This window comes from Falco punctatus (genome assembly GCF_963210335.1).
Source record: "Falco punctatus genome assembly, chromosome: 1".
NCBI classification, from domain to species: Eukaryota; Metazoa; Chordata; class Aves; order Falconiformes; family Falconidae; genus Falco; species Falco punctatus.
Window position 1 is genome coordinate 49,304,441 of NC_137580.1, and position 25,598 is coordinate 49,330,038.

Genomic DNA, 25,598 nt, shown 5'->3' on the forward strand with positions numbered 1-25,598 from the left:
GTAGTTAGTTACTAATTTAGTTTTATACTACTCTTTTGAGGGCATGATGTTCATAAATATCTTTAAACATGTTTTCCTATTGCAATAGTAATTTTACCTCCAAAAGATAACTGAGTGAGAAAAGAAAATGGAAGATTACACAAAGACACTTAACTGTACGATAAAGACACTTCTTCACATAAAGACCACTAGAAGACAGTAATTTGTACCACTATGCAGCATTTTTCTGGTCTGTTGTTTTGGCCACTACAGGTACAGAGATTCCAAGAAGCCTGTGAAAAAAAAAAAAGATTGTGACATGTCTATTTATCAGGCAGTATCAGAACAATTCAGGACCTTCTAATTTACCAGAAGAGGAGAGTTGGTGAAAAATGTCCTTCTTTTCCCATCCACTGCAAGACCTAGGACACTACTGGCATTTTTAGGAAAGAAAGCAACGATTCAGATCAAGGGGGCAGGGGAAGTGCAACATTACTTAAATATCCAGCTTCTTAATAACAATTTGCATTTCAGTTTGCCAAGAAATGACTTGAAATAATCTAGTCTCTTTCATCTAACCACAGTAACGATCAAAATAACACCCCTTACTTGAAATATACTTCTGTTACTTTACTTAGGCAGTTGTATTTATACAGAAGGAATATCCTAGAAAGAAGTAAACGTGGGTTATATTTTCAAGGGAAAAATACAGGAATACCCTTGGAAGAATGATGCAAGAACCGATGGTCTGCAATGCCTAGGGAAATGCAGCGCAGCCCACTCTCCCCGGGGCTGGCTGAGCTCGGGGCCGCGCCGCTGCCGCCGGAGCTGCAACCCCCCCTCTCCGCCCGCCCCAGCGTTCCCGCTTTCCCCACAGCTTTTCCGCTTTCCCCACCTGCTGGCCATGCTGGAAAGCAGCAAGCACCAAGTTACTCTCCATATGAAAATACCCGACTAAAGCAATTTCGCCCTCACACCGAGGTACCTCCACAGGCCGTTAATGAAGTTTCCCTGCTGGTTTTTTTGTTTGTTTGTTTGTTTTTTTTCTGTTACAAGTGAGATCAGCACCTATGATGAGACATCCCAGTAAAACAACGATGAAAAAGCAAAAATGCCTGATTATTAAAGCTTTCAAAAACCAGAATTCTCCTCTCACTTCAAAGCACTCCCTGCCTGCTTAGATTCCAAATACAAGAAAGAATCTGCTGGGCTAAACTCAATATTTATGTTCACTGCATTATCATATCATTGCTGTTGTGTTCACCATGGGATTTAAAGCCCCTGAAACAATCTGGCCAACATTAAATAAAACAGAAGACAAAAAGAAAAAGACCAGAATTATGTCTATACCATTCCGTAGTATAACAGAGATTAGCACAGCAATGCCTATATTGGATGGATTTCCTCACGATGCACCAAAGGCTAGTGAAGATGCCAAGGTGCTTCTGAGTACAAGCACTGCCCCTGTAAAGGCGATACATTCAAAGGGGGGGGGGGGGGGGGGGCCGAGAAAAAAGTGCATGATGTACTGGGAAAAGATGGGCGACTCGAAAACTCTTCTATTTCGTACATGAGAAAAGGGCAAACAGTTCTCCCTTTCTCTCTCAGTTCCCTGTTTATTTGCTGGATTAAAACCTACTAGCACAAAGCCTACAATCCAAAGCAAAAAGACTCTCATTTTGCAGATTTTGTACCTCTGTGTAGACCCCACTCATAATACCAACTAGCAGTGAGGACAGTTTCCTTATGGCTACTACAGCGAAACAATTACCAAAGTGCTCAAAATTCAGGGCAAGCTTTCTGGGAGAAGATTGGATTCTGTACGCCGTGTCTGGTTAGCTGTCAGACAAGTCAACTGACTGGCAGCTCGCAGGCGGGTGTTCTCACAGCGCAGCAGGTGGTGCACCCGGCTTCAGCGGGCAGCGCCTGCCCCTCCAGCACGCACAGCACCACAGGCCTGGCGAGCGCAAAGCATGGCGTGGCTTGTCACGGAACTAAAGCAGATGGATCCACTGATCTCTGAACAGAAATTTCCATGATGCCCCTGCCACAAAGGAATCCGCAGCTGTACTCACCCACGTAGAGCTGTTGAAGCCTGTTACAATAAAACTGCAGAGGGAAGAGAGGCGCTGGGTTGCGATTGCTAGGCAGATTTCATCTGACAGTATTGTAGTAACACCCAGTTAGAAGTGGCTTAAAGCAGCACTTGTAAGACGACTGTAAATGAGCGCTAAAGCAATTATGTACATTTACCTGATAAATATGAACATTAAGTAATAATACAAATGAAACGCATAAACTCAGCAGGTCCAAATAACAGTGTTCACTGAAAACTACTCACAGCAGGCAAAGCCCAGTCATGAAACTGTTGCCATGTATATACAGTGCTGCTGCAATGAGCTGCTGCAAGAGGAAACGTGCCAACACCTTCAAGTAAAATCTTAAGGTGCTACTCCGAGGTCCAGCACGATACAACAGAAAAAAAGTGACTGTGAAAGGTCTTCCTTGTGGTAACATGTTGGCATTATGCGCTGGGTAAATTCCCAATTAATCACAATTTTTGTATGAAAATACTGTTTCAATTATATAAAGATAAATTACCCGCAGTAACAAAACATAATGTCTGACTTCAGTTGATGCCAAATGTTTAGACACTTTAGTGGACATCTGTCTCAGTATTTGTTTTAGCTGTCACTTGGTAGGACTGTTACAGATTTTGTATTTCATCTCTGATTCTGAAATATTTTCCATTAAGATGCCTTAAGCAAAGCCACTGGTTGGCTCAACTCCTGCTTACTTTATATAGCTAAAGCTAGATTCCAGCTCATAAAAACATGTTTAAACCACTGAAGATAAAGAATTCATTATCATTTAAAACTTTGTATCTGAGCAAACAATGCCCCAAACCCATAAGCAGCAGCCAAATTTTATTACAAAGCATACCTGGAGGCCTGCATTTGCTGTAAGACAAGCTGTAAAACTTTCTCTATGAATTGCTCTAAATCTGGGCAATCTAATAATTCATAACATGAAGTAGTGACAGTAATATTGTAAACAGAAAGTTGGAATTATACATACACAGAAAATATTCCTGGCTTGAAATTTGCCAGAAAATAGACTGTTGTGAAGTTATATATAGATATTCTGTAAGTAAAAATATTCTCCTGTGACTTTTTTCTGGTTTTAGGGATTTGATGAAAAACTAAAACTCAGTCCCTTCCTGAGGTTTAAGGGAGAATGTAAACATAGGGTTTTTGTTCGTAATTTAGAATATTTTCATAGACTTCATGAAATTGTAGCCCATCTACTGATAGAAACAGAAAATCTCTAGATCCTAGTATTTCTGACTACAACCTGATGTAACTTCTCTTTATATTTCCACTCTTGTGGGGCATCTACAACAGCAAATATTTTCCCTCTATAAAATAGTCTTCAAATAAAGCCAAATTAACTAACAGGTAGTGATGCTAATAAACTAAGTAGTAAAATGACAGTGTCACCTGAACAAATAAAACTTTATGCTTGAATACCTCATGGAGCAAGAGCGTTTTTATCAAGAGTGAAACTGATTCTTACTCTGTATAGTGCTTCATCCATTGCCAAAGCTGAATATTGTATTAATGCCATTTTCAGACTGTGTATCACTGAAAAAGCAAGATACAGCATTTAGATTAAGTAGAGCTATTTTATGACTTCAGCTGTTACCTTCACATTTAAATGCAGAATTATACAAGGCTGGCACTTGGTTGCAAAAATGTTCTCTTACCACTTCTCCAAACAACAGGGAAGTTTCTGTAATTACAGGAGGTTTGCTGGCTGGCTTACCACCTGCAGCGATGCCAAACAGGAAGGGGAACAGCCATCATACACCTCTGTCAGATCTGCATGCTGGTGAGTTCAGAAACAGAGTCTATACAAAGGAGGTACTGTACTACAGTAATGTCCTATGCTATGCTAGCTATCATAGCATTGCACAAATAATTTAAAAAAAAAAAAAAGTAGTTTAAAACTAATCTACTAGTCCCATCATGTGTATATTTGTAATTTCAATGAGTCAAATTGGACAGAAGAAGAAAAAAAAATAATCCAAACAACCTTCTTCCAGCTTCTTAACCCTGATTTCCTGCAAGCCCCCCTCGGGGGCTGTACAGGTGAACTCTAACTCAGGAAATCACCTGTGTCAATTCAAACACATCCCAGCCTAAGATGAATCATTAGGGAAGACACAAATGACTGGAAAAGAATTGAAAGTCTGTTTTTGCTCTTTGCACCATCTGGAAACAATCTCCATCTGGAGACTGCATGAACTTCATTTTACAGGGGCCTCCTCATCATCAAACATATCAGTACGTTACAGTAAATAAGCATCTTGGGCAACTCTTCTTACTCTGTACACAGCCAAACAAAGGCTAAGGCCACATCGAGTTTATACAATTCCATGGCTTTTCTCAAGTCCTGTCCCCTCAATCAGCTAAATACTTTTCTGAGATCCATACAACAGTAATTACACTACAAACTGCGTTCCCTTACTGTGCTGCCCTGCTTCATAGGTGCTGCTGTTTGCCTGCCTTATACTACTCCTTCCCTTAGTCCAATAACCTTAACTGGACTACATCCAACTTGCCCCTTAGAATGTGATTCACTTGACAGCATCTCTTTTCAAAACGTGTGAACGCTGTACTGTCTGCAACACAGTGCTGATTAGTGCCATATTTGGGATGTGGTGGTATACAGCACTGCAGACCAGAGCCATGGAGAAAGGCTCAGGGCCCACCACAGCTCCTCTTTACAGGCAGCTGTACTAATATTGGGTAACAGGATATGTGATCCATGAGTAAGGCGCTGCTGCAATCATCAGGGTCATTGTTGTCTAGCAAGAGCTGTTTCTTCCAGGATCAGAAGAGAAATGTAAAGGGAGAAGGGGGAACATGCAGCACTTTGAGTCAGTCCCTTGCTCCCACCCTATCAGCAGTTTTAGACACTGCTGCTTCTGCATGCAACAGACTGCAACCTGTTGGCTTAGTTAGGGTGTGAGAAAAGTCACTTTGGAACCGTTTTGAAAACTGTTTCCTGTGCTTTCATTTTCCCTCTGCTTTGTCTTCAATTATTTCCTTCCTTTGCTCTTCAGATTGCCTGCGCTCTTACATGAGTTCTCACATGGCTTATTCTCTCTTATCCCCAGATCTCTTTGTCCTGCAATCAGTTTCTATGTCATTGCTCTCACCTCCACATTTCTTCTTTAGCAACGCTTTTTTTTTTTTTACTTTTTCAAATCTTGCTCTTTCTTCAGTAGGATTTGGAATCAAAGTCTTGTTTCAGTAGATCAGAGATACACTATCCGTATACAGGCTAGGCCAGAACAAACATTATTCCTTGTCTCAGAGCTGGTGCAGCAGTTTCTGAACTTTACAAGTACTTAGCTGTTCACAGATATGAATTAGGACGCTAGTTCAATGACTGTCACTGAGTTATTAGAATTTCTGCTAAGTTCACAGAATCACAAAATCATTTAGGTTGGAAAAGACCTTTAAGATCATTGAGTCTTAACTGTTAACCTAGCACTTCCAAGTCTACCACTAAACCATGTCCATAAGCGTCACATCCACAGGTCTTTTAAATACCTCCCAGGGATGGTGACTCCATCACTTCCCTGGGCAGCCTGTTCCCAGACTTGATAAAGGCTTGACAACTCTTTACGTGAATTTTTTTTTCCTAATACCCAATCTAAACCTCACCCAGTGCAGCTTGAGGCCATTTCCTCTCATCCCATTGCCTGTCACTTGTGAAAACAGACTGACATCCACCTTCCTACAACCTCCTTGCAGGCAGTTGTAGACAGCAATAAGGTCTCTTCTGAGCCTGAGCCTCCTTTTCTCCAAGCTAAACAACCCCAGCTTCCTCAGCTGCTCCACATTAAGACTTGTTCTCTAGACCCTTCACCAGCTTCATTGCTCTTCTTTGGATATGCATTTAAAAGTTAAACATTTTAAAGAAAATAATAGTCTACCAAAGAAAATCATAACCTGCTCAAGGTGCTAAGCCATTCCTTTGTTATCGAAGAAGCAGAAACCTTAACATTCCAGTATTATTAAATAAATTTTCTACTATTTTCTACTATTACTCCTTATTTAAAAAGGAGGGAAAGGACAGGTTGGCCTCAAAAGCCCTAAAACCCAACACCTACATGTGAAAACTTCCATAATAATTTCCTAGAAAGTTATTCGTCAAACCAATACTCATTTTGAAAAGAAAAGGAAAGGAGGACTAGGGTCTGACCAAGAAAGAAATGGTACTATGTAGTATTATTTCATAGTAACGTGGAGACAAAGCTTTCAGGTCAGGAAAGAGTGAAGTCTCTCCAATTCTGACTCCCAAGAGTCACTGTGAGTCACAAGAAACCATAAATTCTCCTGGAAAATCTGGAACAAAACAGCTAATTTTCAGGGTTTGAAAATGCTGCATCATGTACATTTGGTCTGATTGACGATCATGAAGAGTGTTTTAGGAAATTAGGTTTTTAAAGCTTTTCAACTTATGTTGACATGCCACGACAAAATCCAGAAGTATATACATGCTTTACTATACCTTTTCCATGTTAATAAAAAAAACCATAAAGAATTAAAAATACAGGCAAACTTGTAACTAAGTGGAAAATAAGATACACAAGAATGGCAAAACCCCCTCCAAATCATACAGTTTTTCATGCACTAGGCAGTCCTGAAGACAATCAGATTCAGTTATGTACACAAACTTAAATGTAAGTGGCAGTATTTCATTACTGTATATGTTTTTTCTTTTTAATAATCTGAGACTGCCTTAGCTCCTCAGTCCCATGAGCATATGGGCAAGATTCAGAAGGCAAGGAACAGCCATCAGGATGATGAATGAAAAACCAACAGAGACGTGTTTTAAATGCTTCAGCTGAGAGGCGTCGTTTCACTTCAGGCTTAGTTTTCCTTGATGGTTTCTCTTTTCTCCAGTCACGAATATGAACTCTCCCATTTAGAACTAAGATTTAAAAACAAACAAAAATATAGCTGTTAATAGACAGGCATGGGAATTATACTGGAAAAAATGTATAGTGACATTCTGTGAATTAAATACATATTCTACAAATGGATCACTCAGGCAAAACCAAATGTGCTACTTGTACAGAAATAGAAGTGCACAACAAACCAAGATTGTACAGATATGGTCTAAAGAAGAATTGATCCATTTCTCTGTGAGATGTTTTACTGTCGTCTTTGTAGAGGTTTGTTTATTTGTTTTGAATATAGCAGTTAAGTTCATTTAGACTAAAATCCTCGGAATTTGGATTGCAAGTACTGACAAAAAAGTTTCAACCAGAAGAACTGTAATCCTTCCTGTGTTCAAAAATTTATTGTTCCACATTTAAAATGTGATTACCAGCAAAAATCTAGTAAGGCTCTTCTACTACTTTCACTACACAGAAATGCTCTTGCAAAGACCATTGTTCACTGACCCAAAAATACACTGCATCAAAGAGACTACAAGTGTAGTCCTTCATAGGAATCAACAGTGAATTATTGTGTAATAAAGATTCAGTGCTTTGTTGTTTTTGTTGTTTTGTTTGTTGTTTTTTTTTTAAATAGTTTGCTGGTTTAGTTCCATAAACTGCACACAACACATTTGTGAATCTCTATCAACTCCTTAAATGTGTAAGCAAAAAAGAATAAAAGGAAGTTACTAAGACAGAAAGAAAAAACATAGATGTAAGACCACAGTGAAATGAAGGAATAATCTGGCACTTCTAGATTGGCTATGCTCTGTTCTCGTATTCTGCTTCAATCATACCTTCTATATCACATATATGTAGCTTGGAGTAGTTAACTGATGCCATTCTGCATTCTGATGATCACTATTCAAAAGGTAACGGGTCCAGTGAAAGCTTAATATCACACACTCAGGCCTGAATGAATCCATCCTTCCAGGCTTCCTTGTGATACACAAATAGATCTGACCTCACACACAGCCAATCCAGAAGTGGGTTCAGCAGAGCTTTAAAATCTCTCTCAAACTAAAACCAGCAGATACAGTGCTATTTATGATCAAGCATTTTTTTTAAAAAGAAAATCAGTCCCATATTTGATAAGATGCCTGACCAAAAGAAACTGCCACAGATCAGTTACTCTAAGACCTTTCTTGTGTGTGTGTGCACACGAGCATCCCTCTTTTCCATGTCTTTAAAAGAAAAACACTTCAGAAAAGATGACAGAAGAGCTGAAGCCATGTTCTTCTCTCTCCTCTTTGGCATGAACAATATCCTTCCAGACCTCGTGCTGGCAACAGTCCCTTGTCATCGTGACATGCTACTTCAGGGAAGAATTAAATGGTCTCTACTGAAGCCCCAGGGAGTTCCCATGTGATGTATACTGCTGAGAAAGATCCAGCCTTAACCCTAGTCTTTCTGCAGAAGTAATGTGCAGACAGCATCCATGTCAAATTAAAATGCTCATTCCATGTAACAAGATGCAAATCTATTCCACCTGGCCCTAATGACAAGAAATCAAATTCAGACACACAATGAACACAGTGTGACCAATTCTTTTAAATAGCTGGTAATTCAAAAGGATTTCAGTATAGCTGCACATTTTATAATTGCCAAGTGTACAGAAATCATTAGTTGAAGCTGAACTAATTGGAAGCGGCTAATTTAACCACTAGAAGCAACTAGGTTGCATTCTCAGGATTCTCATTGCCATCCATGAGTTGATCAATATTTTACAGCTGATGTAGAACTGTCGGGACACAAGAAGTTAACATACTTCCAAGCCTGAAGCAGCCATAATACTGGTAAAAACCTGCAGATCCTGTATTGCTGCAAAGCTAACCTTACTTTTGCAAAACTCCACACTGACAAAAAAACCAACAAACAACCCACACCAAAAACTAACCACACAAAAGACACCACCATCACAGTACAATAGGAAGAAGAAACCAGCTCCCAAAAAATCCAGCCAATCACAGAAACTTGCTACTGAGTTCTTTCGGCCAGGCACCACAGGCTACACATCAAGCCCCACAGTTACAGATTCTCACAGAGACTAGTTTTGGTTTGTGTTGGCATTTACACTGTGGGGCTTGGTAAGGCCAGACAAAGTCTCATTTAAATGCTTTAGTGAACTTGCTCTGCATTTAACAGCCCCCAAATCATCAATATACTTCATAGGAAAAATAAAACTAGTCTTTAAGTCAAGCAATAGCATTAAATTAGCCACTTTAATGAAGGACTTGTCTTTTCAGGTACAGTCAGTCTAGAACAACGCTTTGCTGATAAGATGCCTTACTGATCTCATTCAAAAGCTTTAGTAACAGTATCTTCGAGCAATAGGCACATAAAGAATATTCAGTTTTCCACAAAGGTATGCAAAGCAGTTAAAAAATTCACCACCATAGTAATTTTTCAGTTGAGTTTAACTGCATATAGAGGAGATAACATAATTAAAAAAAACAAAACAAAGAACCAAAACTCCTTACCTTCAAATACCTGATGATTGTTCTTAAGTAGTGTCTGCAGGCCTCCATACTCACTCTTTAGTCTTTTTAAAGTCTCTTTATTTAAGTGTTCTGCTACTTCTTTCAAAGAAAGGCTTTCTGCAATAAATAATGGTGAAGCTATTAAAATTGCATATATATAAAATCCTAAGAAAATTTAACTTCTATACAAGTTAATGATTATGAGCAGAATCTGTGAATTATCTACCAGGACTGCAGCAACTTTGTACTCCCAGTATCATGCACGATATGTATTGTGTATGTTTATTATCTGTAAAATAGCAGCTTTCATTCTACAGCACTCAAGTCAGAATAGCCACAGTAAGACGTATTTTTTTATTTTCCCTGCTTTTTTTACAGTAGCATATAACATTCCTTGTGATAAGCATAATTTACATGTAGTTAGAGAGAAGAGAGAATGATTTAAAGGATCTCCTGTACCAGTAACTTATGACAAACTACAGTAAGTAGTAAAACCAGGTGGAGGAAAATGGAAAGATGGTAGTAGTGAGAACTAACTGAATTAACAGCAAATTCTATTCTTTTTCTTCCTAAGACTAAACTAAAAATTCCTCATCATATCATAACCAAACGGCACTTCAAAACACTTCTCACACAGTTCTTACATAATTAGAGCTAATTCTTAAGTGCCTATACAAAAATAAACTTAATAGATGTAAAGTGTTCTGGTTTGGTAAATGGGGAGGAGTTCTGGGTTTGCTTTGGGTTTTTTAAATAAAAATTGACTCTGTCCTAGTATTTAAATGAAGAGGGAAAAAACCCCACACCAGTTTCAATATAATCTTATATGCCTTGTTTGCATCCCAGTGTGCAATCAGAGACGGGAAAAAAAGCCTTTGATTGCTACTGTACTGTTCTTGGTATTTCCTAAGATCTATTTAGCTTACTAAACTTCTAATTATGTAAATTCATTGGAAAAGACATCTTCTACCAGCAAAAGCAAAGGATAATGTAAAGGACATACAATCTCACCTCCTTGATTCCAGGTATTTGTATTCCCGCCAAGCATATTAGAACATGATTTTTGGGGGACTGCATTTAACAGCAGGTTTGCCACATTGAGAATCACATCATCTACAAAATCCTGAGGGAGGGAAGCACAATTTCTGATTTGTTCTACTTTTTCTCTGGGTTGAAATTTAGGCATCCAAACTGTACCAGCAGTCTCAGTCTCATTTTCAGGAAGTTCTGAGCGTGCTTCTTTGCACACATCATCAGAGTGATCCTTATGATTAAATCCAACTCTTCTGTCACACATGACCACAGCACAGGTCTGACGATTATTAATATACTGTGTTATCTGCTTGTCAATCAGAGCACGTTCTGTAGGTGGATAGGTCCTATTTTTTCCAATCAGGCTTACCTATTTTAGCAGAAACACGCAAATCACTATTTACACAGAGTCCCATACTTACACACAGCCCCCAAGTCTGCACATACCTTACACAGGCTTCTAAATCTACCTACAGCAGATACCCATTCAAAGTCAATGCTTATTGACATTTGTCAGTTTTTTAATTTTAGTTTTCAAATATTGGTGCCACAGAAGAAATCCAGTAATCAAACCATAATCCATCACGCCACACAGAGCAGGAAGATTGTTCCTGACCCTCAGATTATATAAAAAACTAAAGCTGGACACCTCTTCCTACTCTGAGAACATTTCACTTTGAATTTCATGCAACATGAAAAACAGCCAAATTAAGTACAAATAAGCAACATAGGCAGCTGGAAAAAAATAAGTTTTGTAAGTTTTCCATCCCATAGGGTGGCAACAAATAATCATAAAACTTCCATTCTTTCCTGTCTTTAGGATTGCACCTATGACATTACGAGCAGAACACCCAAGAAAACAATAAGTAATTTTAGTCTCTCTTCAGAGCATATTGTCTCAAGTAATGCAACTGACTGTAGTCTGATCTTACAATAAAAAGAACAAACAATAATAATGAACATTTATCTGCTTCAGAGAGCTAGCAGCTTAAAAAAAAAAAAAAAAGACAAAAGCCCTACACAGTCCAAAATTACCCTTTTTGTTGATGGAATTCTAAGGCAATCTTCTTCCACATCAAAGCCGCATACAAATCCCACTTGGGCAACAAAATCAAGATACTCTCTGTACTGAGTTTTCTTGCTTTGTCTTCGGCTGTATTTTCCATGGAAATCAAAGAAGCAACATGGCAGCACAAAGTAGCAACATGAATAGGAAGACCTACAAGAAAGATAACAAACTGCCGAAGGGAAGTCATTTCAGAAAACACACATACTCAGCAGATAACCCACAAGATACAAGCAATAATGGACATTTTTGTTAAGTGCCAGAACTTCTTGAAATAATATTTATATGTTCCTCTTTCAGTAGCTCTATTAGCATAATCAAAAATACTGTTTCACAAAGTATTTGCTATGGCAAATTACTGTGCCAAATTGGTTTGCAGGACAGAAACTAGATACAAAATTATTGCAGCTGGTTGTGAAGAGCACAACAGTTCAAGGAAAGGCAGAACCAATAGCAATTTTATTTTAAAAAAAGCAAAAACCCCCAACTAAATAACAAACAAATTCAAATCTAAGGAATAAAAATTAGTTGGTTTTTGCACTTCAAAAGCAAAATGTTGTATTGAATTCTCTGAGAAAGAAAATACTACATCTACACTTCTCCACAGGAAGAGAAACATTTTGGAAAAATAATCAATTGGCATCAAAAGCAGCAGGCCCTGCAAGGACCACAGATGCAGCTGTAAAAGTGACGACAGTTTTCAACAAGCCCACATCAGTAATTATTTTGGGTTTTTTTGGTTGGTTGGGTTTTTTTTGTTTGTTTGTTCCGTTTGGGTTTTGTTCTTTTTCTTCCTTCCCTCCCACTCCTCTCCCTCTGCAAATACCTAGCTGCAATTACAGGTATCCATGGTGTTAATTCATCTGAATGGTTTCCTATGAGCCAGTCAGTATCTGGAAAGAGGTGACTGTCACCTGGCATGATTGTAGATTCCTAGAAAATCAAACAATAAATTACAAGTTTCTTTATATTGTTGCTTAGTGCTTTATTACCAAATGAAATGTATTTAAAGTCATACAAGCTGACAAATACAAGGTGAATGAGAACAGACACCAACGTTTTCCTCAGTCTGCACTTCTGCCAGGTAGTAATTTTTTATAGCTACAAAAAAGTAATTTAGCAACAGCTATGCACAAATGTTAGTCAAAGAGTGGAATAATAATTCTGATTAAGATATCTGTCACCCTAAATATTTGTAAACAAATATCATACATTGCGTTATGATTTCTTGCTGTTCTCCTTCTCTGGACTCAATTTTTCAGAAAGCCACTTAATTTTCTACGTCTTACGCTCCCAGGACTCATGCAGCAATTAACCAGAACACAGCTTCACTACTATGTTCTTCCTTCAGAGACTCTTCCCAAATAAAATCCTAATATACATAACACCACTCTTCACACCCTATAATTCACATATAACAAACCTAACCCAGCCCAACACTTTCCTTGTTTATGTTGCCATTTGATCCCCTTCCAAGTTGTGTCAAGGCTACCATACGATACATGCAAAACAGGAGCAAAAATAGGAAACAATAGTTCAGAGAAAGGTGGCTTCTTTGGTGGCCTTTAGAGTACTGTTTTGCCTCATGGAAATTCAATTTATATAGATTGAGCAGACATCAGCAGAGAAGTCTTCCCAACATAACATTGGTGCACAGAATAGTTATTAGCCTCAAAAATATTCTATGCTGAATTCTATAAGAAAAAAAACCCAAAAACCAAACCACCTTAAAACCAAAATCACCAAACAGTATGAATTCTTCATACAGGTTAAATTTTAAGTTCTAGAGTGCCTTTAACATTTAACTCACACACATGTTCTTCTTACCTTGAACTAAGTTCAGCAAAGAAAGCACTTAAAGTTGATACTACTGAAGTACACACTATTATCTAAAAAAGTATCTATAAATCTCAAAATAATTATTGGGCAGATGTGGAAAAAAATTAAATTTTAATCTCCACAGACCGTTAGGAAAAGCCCTAAAAATTATGCCATACTCTCTTTTTATATACCAAATGAATGTTTTATGAGCTCCAAATTCACAATTATATGTAAAGCACTACCTGTACAGAAATCTATATATATAAAAAACCAACACCCAAAACCCACAAAGAAACACTTGTTAGGGAATTTCGGAAATCTCAGATTACCTCTGTTACACCCCAATTCCTCTCTGCAGAAAGCGGCGTTAGGTGTTTTAGGTATCAGTACAGTGTATTATTGTTCACTGTAAATACTACATATCTGACTATTTTTAGTTCTGCATATGTGTTCCTAGAAAATGTATGTAAAAAAGTTTTTTTTGGCAGGTTAATGGATTGGCAGATTAGTTAAATCAAGTGTTTGGTAAGTGTTTTCTTATGGTTGATTAAACAAGTTACTCCTACATTACATTTCAGTTTTGATCATTCAGTTTAGGCATAGCATGAATTATCAGTGCCACACTCCACAATTTGACAGTCACTCATAATGAAATGTGTATTCGCCCTGCCTGACAGCAGTTTGGCGATGCCGAATGACACCTGTTACATTCATTTATATTGTTAGTATTGGCACTGTATATGTCACAGATGGCAATATCCATCCTGCAACTCAAGCTTTTAAGTAAAGATCAAAACAAAATTAGCTTCAAGGGTAACAAAAGGCTGGATGCAGGTGCCTTCTTGCTTCTGTGGCTCCTGTTGCTACAGAAGCCTTGCAAAACCATTTCAGCCTTCCTGTAGAGTATGTAACCCCCCCCCCCCCCCCAAATTAGTACTTTCCTTATATGCATATTTTTGATATTTTTATTGTTTCTGTCTGGCTTTTTCAACTGTTCTCTATGAATTCTTTTTTTTTTCTCCTTTTCTTTTAAAAAAAGACAAATAAAACCTATCCTTTTCTAATTTGTTCCCTCACGGTGCAGAGAGGGACAGCTGATGCTCACAAGTTTCCCTAAGAGTCAAAAAAACTGAGAAACTTTAAACAGCCAGACCTTAATATGAAATGAATATACAAAATTCAAAGATTTCCACAACACAGAAACATGGGCAGAAAAAGGAATATATAACATGAAGGAAGAGAGAAGATGCTGTTTGGTATGATCAAAAGTGACTTAATATAGTACAATAGGAACAAATGAGCACCGCAGCTTGATATTTTGGATTGTTTCATGAAGCCTGTCACTAAGATCTGGTTGCAGACTGCAGCAAAGGAATCTGGCAGTTTTGGCCATCTGTACCCAAAATGGCAGGGTGGCAAAGAAAAGGCTGCACCAAGACTGTGAAAGCTCCACCTCCCATCTGTGAAAAATGCTGCTCTTTTTCTGATGTAAGTTGTTAGTATTCAGAGATATGTTGAGTTAACTTTTTTAAAAAAACTACTAAAGAATAACTACAAGTAGAAAATCCTTTTAATATACTGGACACTGACAACTTTTGAGAGAACTGAGTGAGAAATTTTAGGAGTCTAGAGAACAAGAAACCAGAACACCTCACTTCCAAAGGGAACTGTTCATCAGCACCACACTTTAACAAGTATCAGACCAAGTGAATGTTCCTATGCTCGAATTGTTCCTGTTCTCATAAAAATGCTAATGTGGAACTTGAAATATAATCCCTCTTTCAGACTAATTTTCCTGTTCATTTTTTTGAAGGCTATTACTGCAGTTATTTACCACAAGGTCAGTACGGCAGAGTACTGGCTCCTTTGAGGTTCAACAATTTTTTCCCCAGAACAGCACATAGCACTAGAAGGTCAGAATCACTCTCAAGACTAAACTAGTCACAACTTTGGATATAGTATCTTTTATGAGGTACAGTGGTGCAAAGCAAGCTGCTTAATACTCATCTTCCAGTAAAATCAAAGATTGTTTCATGCTATGCTTCCCTGTACACGCAGTAGGAAATGACGCTAGTCTTCTCAGCTGTAAAATGAGGAAGTTGCAAATATGCAAGGGTACGATATAGCACGCTCTCGTAATTCCCTTTACAACTTACAGTCACATAAGACATATGGGTGGCATCATACCAAACCCACAGATCACTTTAGACAACTGTCTGTAACCCAGTATGTTTGATTACATTTACATCAACACAACATGAAGCAATGAACAAATGAATAAAATTATAAATCAGTAAGATTTACATACATTTGCATAATACCTCTAAATGAGTTTCTGGTCCATACATGTCCCATATTTTCCTTCTCCTCACATCAATTCCTCTACCTGAATGCTGAAATATTTGAACAAAAAGTATCATTTTGAAGTTCAATTTTTAGCAGAAATTGTCAAACAGGCTCACTAAATGTATATATTAACAATTATTATTTCATTCATACTAAAATTTAGACAGAATAAAACACATCTTCACCATTTCAGGCAGAAGCTAAATACTTCTAATCCTTTCTTTCCCTTCTAAATATGAAGGGAAAGCCTAGGAAACATTAAGAATATATTTGGTTTGAAATTTTATCTGGGCACACCCATTGAAACTGCTCTTGAAAATCTGGATCTCTAAAAAAGTAAAAGCAGAGGTAGTGGGGTTTTTTTTGTTTGATTTTAAAATACCAAAACTTTTCATAAGGCAAATATTACTGTAGCACCCACAGGGCTCAGAAAAGAGTGCTACCCTAAACAGTCCTTGCTGGAGAACCATCTTTCAAATACTGAAATCAATTAGGCTGCTGGAGTCCAAACACACTTTCCCCTGTGTAAATTGATGAGAAGAGGAAATAGGACTGGAAACTAAAACAAGAAATAAAGAATGCATAAGTAACAGATTCTGAACTTTAAGAACCTTGTGCAGAACTAATCAAAGTCTATTACTAAAAAAGGCTCATAGAACTCTCACACATGATTTTTTTACAGTCAACAATGTTTGTCAGTGCTACAGCAATGATGACCTAATGATGCATGAAAAGAAACGTCTACAGGAAAAACAGCATCTCAGATAAATTTTTCTGGACACACAAGGATAAAGTGCTTCTGTTAAGAGAATTTGGAACTTCCCTCCTGCCCCTAGTCCCCAGCATTCATTGATCTAATAGGAGACGTTAATTTCCTCTATAGATTTTAGAACGTTCTCTTAGAAGTGGAAAATACAATTTTCTGAAACAGACAGACCCAATTTTAATGGGTTTTGTTTAATCTCACTGACCTTTTTTTGTTGTTTCAGAAACTATGCCTCAAGAAACCAAATTTTGCTGTTGCCACTCCTCAAAGCACAAATTAACAAATCCAGGATTGTTTTTAAAGATAAAAAGCCCCACCATTTTCAGGACATGACAAGTAGAATTAAATTTCTATAAAGTTAAGTTCATGAACAAAATCTTGTGAGAATCTCTATGTTAAGATTCCCCATTCCTTTTTCCTTTGTCTACAGCATAATGAAATCACACCGTTACTTTTTCTTTTCCCTCTTTGTTTCTTACCTCAGAAAAAACAGCCTTGAATTGAAATGAATTGCACCAGTAAAAATAGATAAGTGAAAGGTTTCTAAAGCTCTGCTAGGATTTTCTCCTGGTAACTAGAGTGACAAAATCCTATTTGCGACATGAATTAACTGAATTTTGGGTATTTACATGCCAGATAAAAGGAAAGCATAACAAAAATATTGGCTACCTCTATTTTTTATTATTTTAAAAAGCACTCTATTTACCCCTTCATTGTTTAGAATATGAACCAGTAAACCATTTCCACATCCAAGATCTACAAATGACTGTTTCTTGGTCAACGCTTTTTCCTTTCTTTCTTGTTCCCAAAGAATCTAAGACAAGAAAACAAAACATATTAGACTTCTGCTCTCAAGCTTCCCTGTAAGAAATCAGTAAAGGTTATTGTAAATGTAAGGAGAAAGCTGGAAGAGAATGCAGATGTGGCAGAAAACATTCACTGTATTCACAGAGAAAACAACTTGAGAGGGAAAAAAACCCAACCCCAAAGCCACTAAAACTGTTTATGGCGAGCGGCAGGGATTATGTTGCAGAAATATCAGTAATTTTCCAAGTGCTAAGCACACCCTTCTGAGTTATTGCAATTTGAAATTAATCAAGGCTACACAATCCTGGGCTGGACTGAACTTAAGTGGTAAAAAACATATACAAAACACCGTAACACATGGTGCAAGAGATGAACAGAGGAAGCAAGGGAAGTAGCAAGTAAACTATCAGCAGTGTCTTTGCAAGTAACACCACAGAAGCATTTACATCCAACTGTATTAAAGAAAGAATTGGTAGCAGAGTGAAAACAAAACCAAAAATGTTCTTTGTAAACAGTTTGCTATATGTTTGTATATGTAACATCACATTCTGCTGAACAAGGCAACAGTCAGCTGCCCCAAATTCTGCATCAGTTAAAGGGACTTTTAGCCCGATTACAGTCCCTGCTATGTACCAAAGTAGTTACTTTTCCATAGTTGGTTCATAGTTAGTTACTAATTGGACATTTGTCTGCAGGACATGGATTAGTCCCTATTACCGTCAAACTCTTTTTCCTTCAACGACAAGCTACAGAGCACACATTCATCAACTCTGCACGCTTACTTTACTGCAACTAACAAAAGTCCTCAAGAGTATTTAACCATAAAAATTAATATTTGTAACATTGCTACTTGTTAATTTGTCAGTTTTGCTAGAGGGAAAGAACCTGCAGATAATCCATGAGATTATCAAACTACGTTTACATTTTTAAACGTACCAATCATTGCACTTTTGCACCCTAGGCTGCATCCTGGAAATCCCTAATCACCTCCTACACACATCACACCTATCCTCCATCCCCTGCTGAGTTTCTCATGATACAAACTGAATAGCTACTTCTTTGGGTATGTGCCTAGACAGCAGGTGATGTAATGTGACTGCTGAGTAAAATGAGGCCAGATGTAGATGACTTAAATCCATAAAAATTTAACACTGGGCCCACCTTTTCTTAACCACCTGTTTAACACACTTCTAAATAATGTTTAATCTAAATAAATATTATATACCATCATAAAGATACCTGAAATTTTTGCAATGAGGTTAGGTTATTAATAGCATACTTTAAGCTTTCATTTATATAAGCCACTGGGTGATTTTAATAACTTTCTGAAAACTACTGCTTACGTCAGCTAAAACACATTAACACTGTAAACTAACACTAATGCATAAAAATTCTGTCATTACAGAATTTTCTGAGGGCTACAACCAATTGTCAACATCTAATATCACGGTGGTAAAAATGGTAAAAGATAAGTTTAATATATAGCTTTTTCCACAAGCCAGTGTCATAGATTGGTTCAGTTGGAAGGGATCTACAACAATCACCTCGTCCAACTGTCTGACCACTTCATCACAATCATTTCTCTGATGTAAAAAATTCTGTCACATCAACATGACAATCAAGATTTTGAGTGGCCTAGGTCAGTCAGGCTTCTTCAGATAATTTTAAAAATCCTTACGGGGAAAAAAAACCTGGGGTTCTAAGTTGTGTCAACCATCAAAATAAACTGGCCCTCAATGAGTTCTGTAAACAAGCCACCTTACTTACATTTACCGATTTAGAGAAGATGTAAGAGGTATCCACATTACCCTTTAAGGCAGACCTGTTTTTACCACACTCTGGACAGCAGTCAAAAGTATGTGCCTACACAGTGACAAATTTTGATGCTGTTTAAAAATCTGAAGTTTTTAGTGACTGCAGGTAGCAGAATTTTCATAAATTCTGAAGTACGCAGGTGCCTTAGAAAACTGCATCAAGCACGTATCTGCATTCCTACCATCTACAGTTGACTTTATTGCATCTGAAGATGGGATTTAAGCTGAACTTTTCTCAGGGAAAAGTACAGCAGTGAAAAACCTTTAGCATAAAATTAGCAAGTGGTAGATATACGTATGAAACAATAGCTTTTGATCTCCAAATCAGTCCATCTAATCACTATTTTTCTGCTGTATCATTGCTTTTCACTTTATCACTTAAAAAAAATATCAGATCTTGTCTGTGTAGGTCAAAGCTCCTGTGACAGGACCGCAAATCTTTATCACGTCTTCACTGAGAAGTTTTAGTAGCCCTCTAAACTCTTCACTGTTATTGTCCTGATTGTTGTGGTATAGGGCAGTATAAAAACAAAAAATTAACCTACTTCCCTTTGCTGTGTCACATTCTTTTTTCTTTTTCCAAATCTGTTATAAAATGCCTACTTCCTTTAATGACATATTATATGTAAATCCCTGAAATCCCAAATGAAACTTGAATAGTTATAGACATCAATTTCACTTTTGGTTTAAGGTGGGCTTAAAAACATTGTAATAAGAACTCTTCTCTCTGCTTAAATGAAAGCAAAAGCAAGAAAAAATCCAAATCCCAGAAAACTCATAACCCTTCTTCTACCCCCTTCCTTTTGCCTTGTATGTCTGTAATCACTTCAAGTCATTCTATTTGAAAACTGCAAAAACTATAAAATGAAAATACTGATTTTCTTTGGAGAGCTTCTAATATTGGGAAACAGAACCTTACAGAATGCTATTAGGCAAAGAGGTTCCCTACCAGCAAGTAAGTGGCAATGGCAACATCTTCATAAACAAATTTCTCAGGATCTGTCACTTCAGGCCACACCTTCAGTAAAAAAGAGAAAAATTATTTTCTGTACCATCTGAAATTATTTCCAAAAGTGCTCAATTAAAGTGATCTGGATACCCATCCACTTCAATAGGTTTCTGCATTTCGCAAATTTTGCATTTTAACCTCATAAAATAATATACTCAAAGAATATAAAGACTGATTTTGTAAGTCACACAAAAGAATCATGGCATAAAAAATGTCTGCTGTCACCCAATCAACGTTTCCAAGAATGTTATTGCTCCATACGTGCAGGTCACAAGCAAACTGCTGCACCTGTTCTGCAATAAAGCATGCATCCTTTTGCTTAACTCTCTCAGAAGAAAAAAGCTTATATTATTCCTGTTATGTGCAACATTGATAACATGAACATTTGTGAATTTATTTTCACAACTTAGCAGGCATAAAATTATCCTGCCACAACAGAACGAAGAATCTAAACCTGAAACAGACAGAAACCAGCAGTATTATCCCTAGTTTGTCAACAAGGAATTGCAACAAAGTTTAAAATGCCCAACACTATGCTAATTCTACTGCTGAGCTAAAGACTGAACCGTTGTTACCTTAGCCAGAAGTCCAACTTTCCTCTCACCTCTATCCTTCTATTAGTACAGAACTATCAGCAGTAAAACTTTTCAACACTTTCACAGTTTTACAACAGCATTTACTAATATTTTTGCTTGTAGCTAGAGTCAGGATATAGGCATTACTTCATACAGCACTCAAGATGATCACTGTCATTTTTTGGGATCCCCAGAATAAAACTATTTTACAACATTGCTTGTCTAACTCAAACACATATTAATACAGAATCCAAATTTAAGGAGAATAATAGGAAAATTAACCTACTTGCTAACCAGTGCTATTTCCAGAATCAGGTTTTGGAGAAGAAGGTGCTTTATTTATGACTTCTAGTGTGGATGACTTAGTATTTATGTCCACTAACCTACTGCTTGCTTCTTATCAGAAGGAATGCATTCTGAAAAAAACCTAACTCTTCCAAGTATCTAGTGTGAATTTGGCTCTAAATCTTGCTTTTCCAGTTTAGTTCTTTCAAATACTAAATTGTTTTTTTCTCCACATACACAGAAAAAAACCCCAAAACATGAAACCATAAAACATACATTTCAATTCAGTTGCTTCTTTTATTAAAAAAAAAAATGTAGTGAAAGAAGCAGCTTCACCAAACAACCAACCAAAATATAGGAAAACATATTATTACTGCATCTATTGCTAAACTTACCTTTACCATCTCTTTGTATTTTTCCTTAAGGTCTTGATAAACCTCGCTGTATTTTGCCACAGAAATGAGCGAGAGTGTACTTTTAAACTCACTGGGCTTTTGCTCCACAGACCATTTAGCCAGTTTGGACAAAAGCTCATTTCCAAGCCATGCTAGTTTGGGATATGCAACTCCATCTGAAAACCAGTCTTCTGGAAACGGAGCTACAATAGACACAGACCTTTAAAAATAAAATAAAAACTTTGTATAAATAGAGTGTATTTCATTACAACAGCTAGCTCAAAGAGTGAGAAAACAATGATTAAGTGATCAGCAGATCAGAGGTATAAAAGCAGGCTGGACAATAAGGAAATATGTGATACACAAAACCAGAAGTAAAATAAAACAGTGATGTTACTGAACAGTCTCCCCTGAATTTTGTTAGACAGCTCATTATCTGCCAATTCAAACACTGTACATGAGTGTCCATGCTGCATTTAACATAATGACTGAGGACTCACATATGATGAACAACCTGATTTAGCAAGATATCCAAACACTAACTAGTAAAATTGACTTCATTAAACTAATGAAAACAACAAGAAAATTTAGGAGGAAAACATACCAGTCGGCATATTTCATTATTTCATCACCTCTAACTTGACTCATATTTCCTTAGAGCTACACCCTCAGGTGCTCAGGACCAAGCTGCAATGGTCTACCTTTCAATGACTGAAGCTCAATAGGTTCGCATTGCATTAAGATCACACCACTACTGCCATTTACTAATCAAGCAGAAAATTACACAAACCAAATCACGTCGGTACAAATACTAAAACATGGTGTGATCCTTGCAATAACTCAGGGTTTGCTTCTTTTCTCACTCCTAGCACTTACCATTCCTCATCTTTTACATGTGTAAGTTGAATTTGATAAATATTGCACTTTTTAATCTGGTATTTTCCTTCACTGGTTTCCTCCAAAGGCAAAAAGGTCACAGTTCCATTGTAAATATCTGAAAAGATATGTAAACAGTGATATATTATTCCATGGTGCAAATCATCCTGGCTAGCACCAAAATAAACTTTAGTCTCTTTACTAGTGCAAACTAGTGAGGCAAGATCTAGGACAACGCAGGAAGAACCATAATGCTACAAACAGATCTGTTTCTCAGGGTGCCTGACATCTGAAACTACTGAACTGTTTGAATTCTTTAAAATTTAGCATTCTGCTGCATGTTTCCAAAATATCTAAGGCTGACCAGTAAGAATATTCATTTTCTTTAAACCTAACTATTTTAGTAATGTAAAAGCTAGACAGTGAGGGGGATTTTAGCACAAAAGTGCTGCTTTCCCCTACCCCACAGTATATGTGTAGTCCTGGGAAGCACATTCCAAATTAACAGAGACTTACGTATCACCCCAATATTAGATAACCAGTCAGTGCAATATTAAAAACTAATCGATAACATCATTACTATCTATCAATTTCGCCATGTTCGAACATAGAATCTATTCTGTGATTATAATTAAGTATAACTACACTTCCCTTTTAATGTCATGCAGCTTTCCTAATTAAGGGTTCCTGGATTAATCACTGAAAAACCACATTATCTATCCCTAAATTAGGATCTCTCAACTCTGAAGGAAACTACCTAAGATGACCTGTTTTTAGGTGAAGGCATATGTATTGTGTTAACATATTAAGCTATGTTCAGCACACCAGGCTGCTGATCTTAATGGTATCTATCACCCGTAGAGTAAAACATTTACATCCAAACACTAGGGACTCTGGAAGAGTTGAGATGGGCTGGCAAACAGCTGTCAACACACTTGAGTGCCTCTACCACATTTCAAGTAGATCTTCTGCAATTTTTGTCACATTTCATTCTCTAATATCATGCAGGTACCATAACTCCTACACAAGTGAAAACAGAAAGAGGGAGAGTATGTCCTTTTGAAATAACTTACAAATAAAAAGAAAGGCAACTGCACTGAAATATGAATGTCATGATCAAGCGTAGTACTCACATACTGTTTTTTTAGAAAATCTTAATATCTTAATTTCTTCCCTATATACATTCTATAAAGTGACTCTAAAACATTTACTATATTCCTTATGTCATATGATTTGTATGCATTATTAATTTATAAGCCAGTTGCAAAAATATTTTCAGCTATTTATCCAGGATGCTTGCTTCAGAATAACTTACTAAGTTCTCATTTTTTAAAATCATTTTTCAATCACCATCAAAGCAAACATTCTGCTAACTGCAAATCTTCCAACTAAGAATGCTATATTGGCTAAGTAATCAAACTTCAATGGACTCCAAAATCTGCTGAGACAGGAAAGAGTAATCAGCCATACAAGTCTTGCTATCTCAGCCCATCCTTAGCTGACCCCTCTCTAACATTTTTTTAATATAAACATACTAAATAAAAAAAATATTTTCCTAGACTTTTTCTTACAGATAGGCTTTCTAGATGTAGCTCAGGACCACCTTAACATCAAAAGAAAAACAAAATCAAACCCGCAACATATACTTGTGGGTTGGTTGGTTGTTTTTTTTGAGGGCATCATACTTTCTTTGAAGTCATCAGAGTAAGAATCCTAGGCCACAAGTCATCCCAAGTCAGCTGTCCCCCATAAATGATTATAGGTCTTTTTGCATTGTAAATGTAACTGTTTCTGGAATTCTGATTCTTTTCAAAACATTACTATTAGAATTTAATCCACATCGACACTTTTTCCGAAATTCATCTTAAAAAGGTGTCAACCTCTACCCTTTATGTTTCTCTATAGTAGGATTTACTGCAGCATATTACCATCATACAATGCAAACCCAAAAATTAGTCAAGCTTCATTTTTAAACAATACTGAACAGTAAGGAAGTAGACACAAACAGTTCAACTTGGCCAGGCAGGTGCCACAGGTGTCTACTTTTTTTCATTCTCTCTGCATTTTCAAAGGCTACCCATCACTCATTACAAGCCCGTAATTAGGTTTGCACTGCAAGCAGCATTCCTGTGTGGGTAGCTTACGACAGCAGCTTGCATGATGACAGTCCTTCTTGCCTCTTCTTTTAAGGAAGGCAAAAAGATGAGACATCTTGTATACCTCCTCCTCGGGAGCAGGGGGAAGTCTGGCAACCCTGAGTCCTTCCCCTACCTCAGCAGCACCTTACACATAACACATCAGCTGTTCCCCTACTATGATCTCCTAACGTCGAAGCAGGGGCTGTTTAAACCAGAGTCCTGCAGGTGCTTCACCTCCGTAATTTGTATTTCAGCTGCTGACACTTCCTAGCACAACAACAACAAAGACAAAAGTGAGAGAGAAAAAATCTAAGCACAGGACAGGGTCAAAAATTCACCTGCACTCACACAAGCAGTGAAAAAAGTGGTGTTTACCCCTCTTGCGAGTCAACGCGACAGGCCTGCAAGGGACGCGGCACCTGGGGCGCCCCGGCCGCGCCGCTCGCCGCCGCGGGGCCCGCTCCCGCTCACCTTGCACCGCCAGCTCCTTCGGCGGCGGAGCGGCTAGGCCGGCGGGCCGCCCCCGGGGCAGCAGCGTCCTCAGCACGGCGCGGAGCTCGGGGCGGCGGCCCGGCCCGCCCCACGGCGTGAGGGGCGGCGGCAGGTGCCCGTGCCCCGCCGGCAGCTGGCCGCACACCTCCCTCCAGAGCCGGCCCAGCTCCGCAGCCCCAGCGGGCGCCGCTCGCCCCCCCGCGCCCCCGCCGCTCCCGCCTCCCCACGCGGCGGCGACGGGGGGAGACGCTTCCCCGCCCTCTCCGAGCGGCACCGTCCCCTCGGCCTCGATGGCGGCGCCGCACAGCCGCCTGTTGGCCACCTGCGGCTTCTCCAGCCAGACGCGCACCGCCGCCCAGAAGCCGTGAGGCAGCGCGGCGCCGCCATCACGCACAGCCGCCGTCCCCACCGGCCCCATGGCCGCCGCGCCACCGCCGCTGCCGCCGCGCAGGGGGAGGAGGCGGAGCGCGTCGCAGGCTGCTCCCGTCAGTTCCTGAGGCGGGGACGGCGGCGGCCGCAGGTAGGTGCCGCGTCCCCGGTGCACCCCGGGCCGTGGCCTCGGAGCCCCGAGCGAGGCGGAGGCGGGCTGTCCGTCCCACGGCGCCGGGGCGGGTGGGCGGGCAGCGCCTCCTGCCAGCCCTGCCCGGGGACCGGCCCTGCGGGGCGCGGCGGGGAACTGCTGCGGTGCGGCGCTGCACG

At 38.6% G+C, this 25,598-nt stretch overlaps 2 protein-coding genes across 3 annotated transcripts in view; one reads left to right on the top strand and one right to left on the bottom strand.

Annotated features, from left to right (window-relative positions):
• Window positions 1-6,535: 6,535 nt before the first annotated feature.
• On the bottom strand, window positions 6,536-25,317 carry TRMT44 (tRNA methyltransferase 44 homolog; the record flags this gene model as incomplete). Of its 2 annotated transcripts, none has more annotated exons than XM_080373458.1 (11): window positions 6,536-6,987; window positions 9,478-9,594; window positions 10,489-10,879; window positions 11,545-11,728; window positions 12,402-12,508; window positions 15,718-15,789; window positions 17,215-17,322; window positions 20,079-20,147; window positions 21,394-21,613; window positions 22,270-22,387; window positions 24,879-25,317. In XM_080373458.1, the coding sequence occupies 11 exons, from the start codon at window positions 25,315-25,317 to the stop codon at window positions 6,755-6,757; spliced, it is 2,058 nt and encodes a 685-aa protein (XP_080229584.1). In that variant the 3' UTR covers window positions 6,536-6,754. The 2 variants fall into 2 exon arrangements, with proteins under 2 accessions (XP_080229584.1, XP_080229585.1); XM_080373459.1 differs by lacking the exon at window positions 24,879-25,317 and adding an exon at window positions 23,125-24,476.
• Window positions 25,279-25,598, top strand: part of ACOX3 (acyl-CoA oxidase 3, pristanoyl) — a 50,103-nt gene continuing 49,783 nt past the window's right edge. The window contains exon 1 of the mRNA XM_080373455.1: window positions 25,279-25,419. The gene's annotated coding sequence lies outside the window, so the exon portion shown is untranslated. The remainder of the gene's footprint in view (window positions 25,420-25,598) is intronic.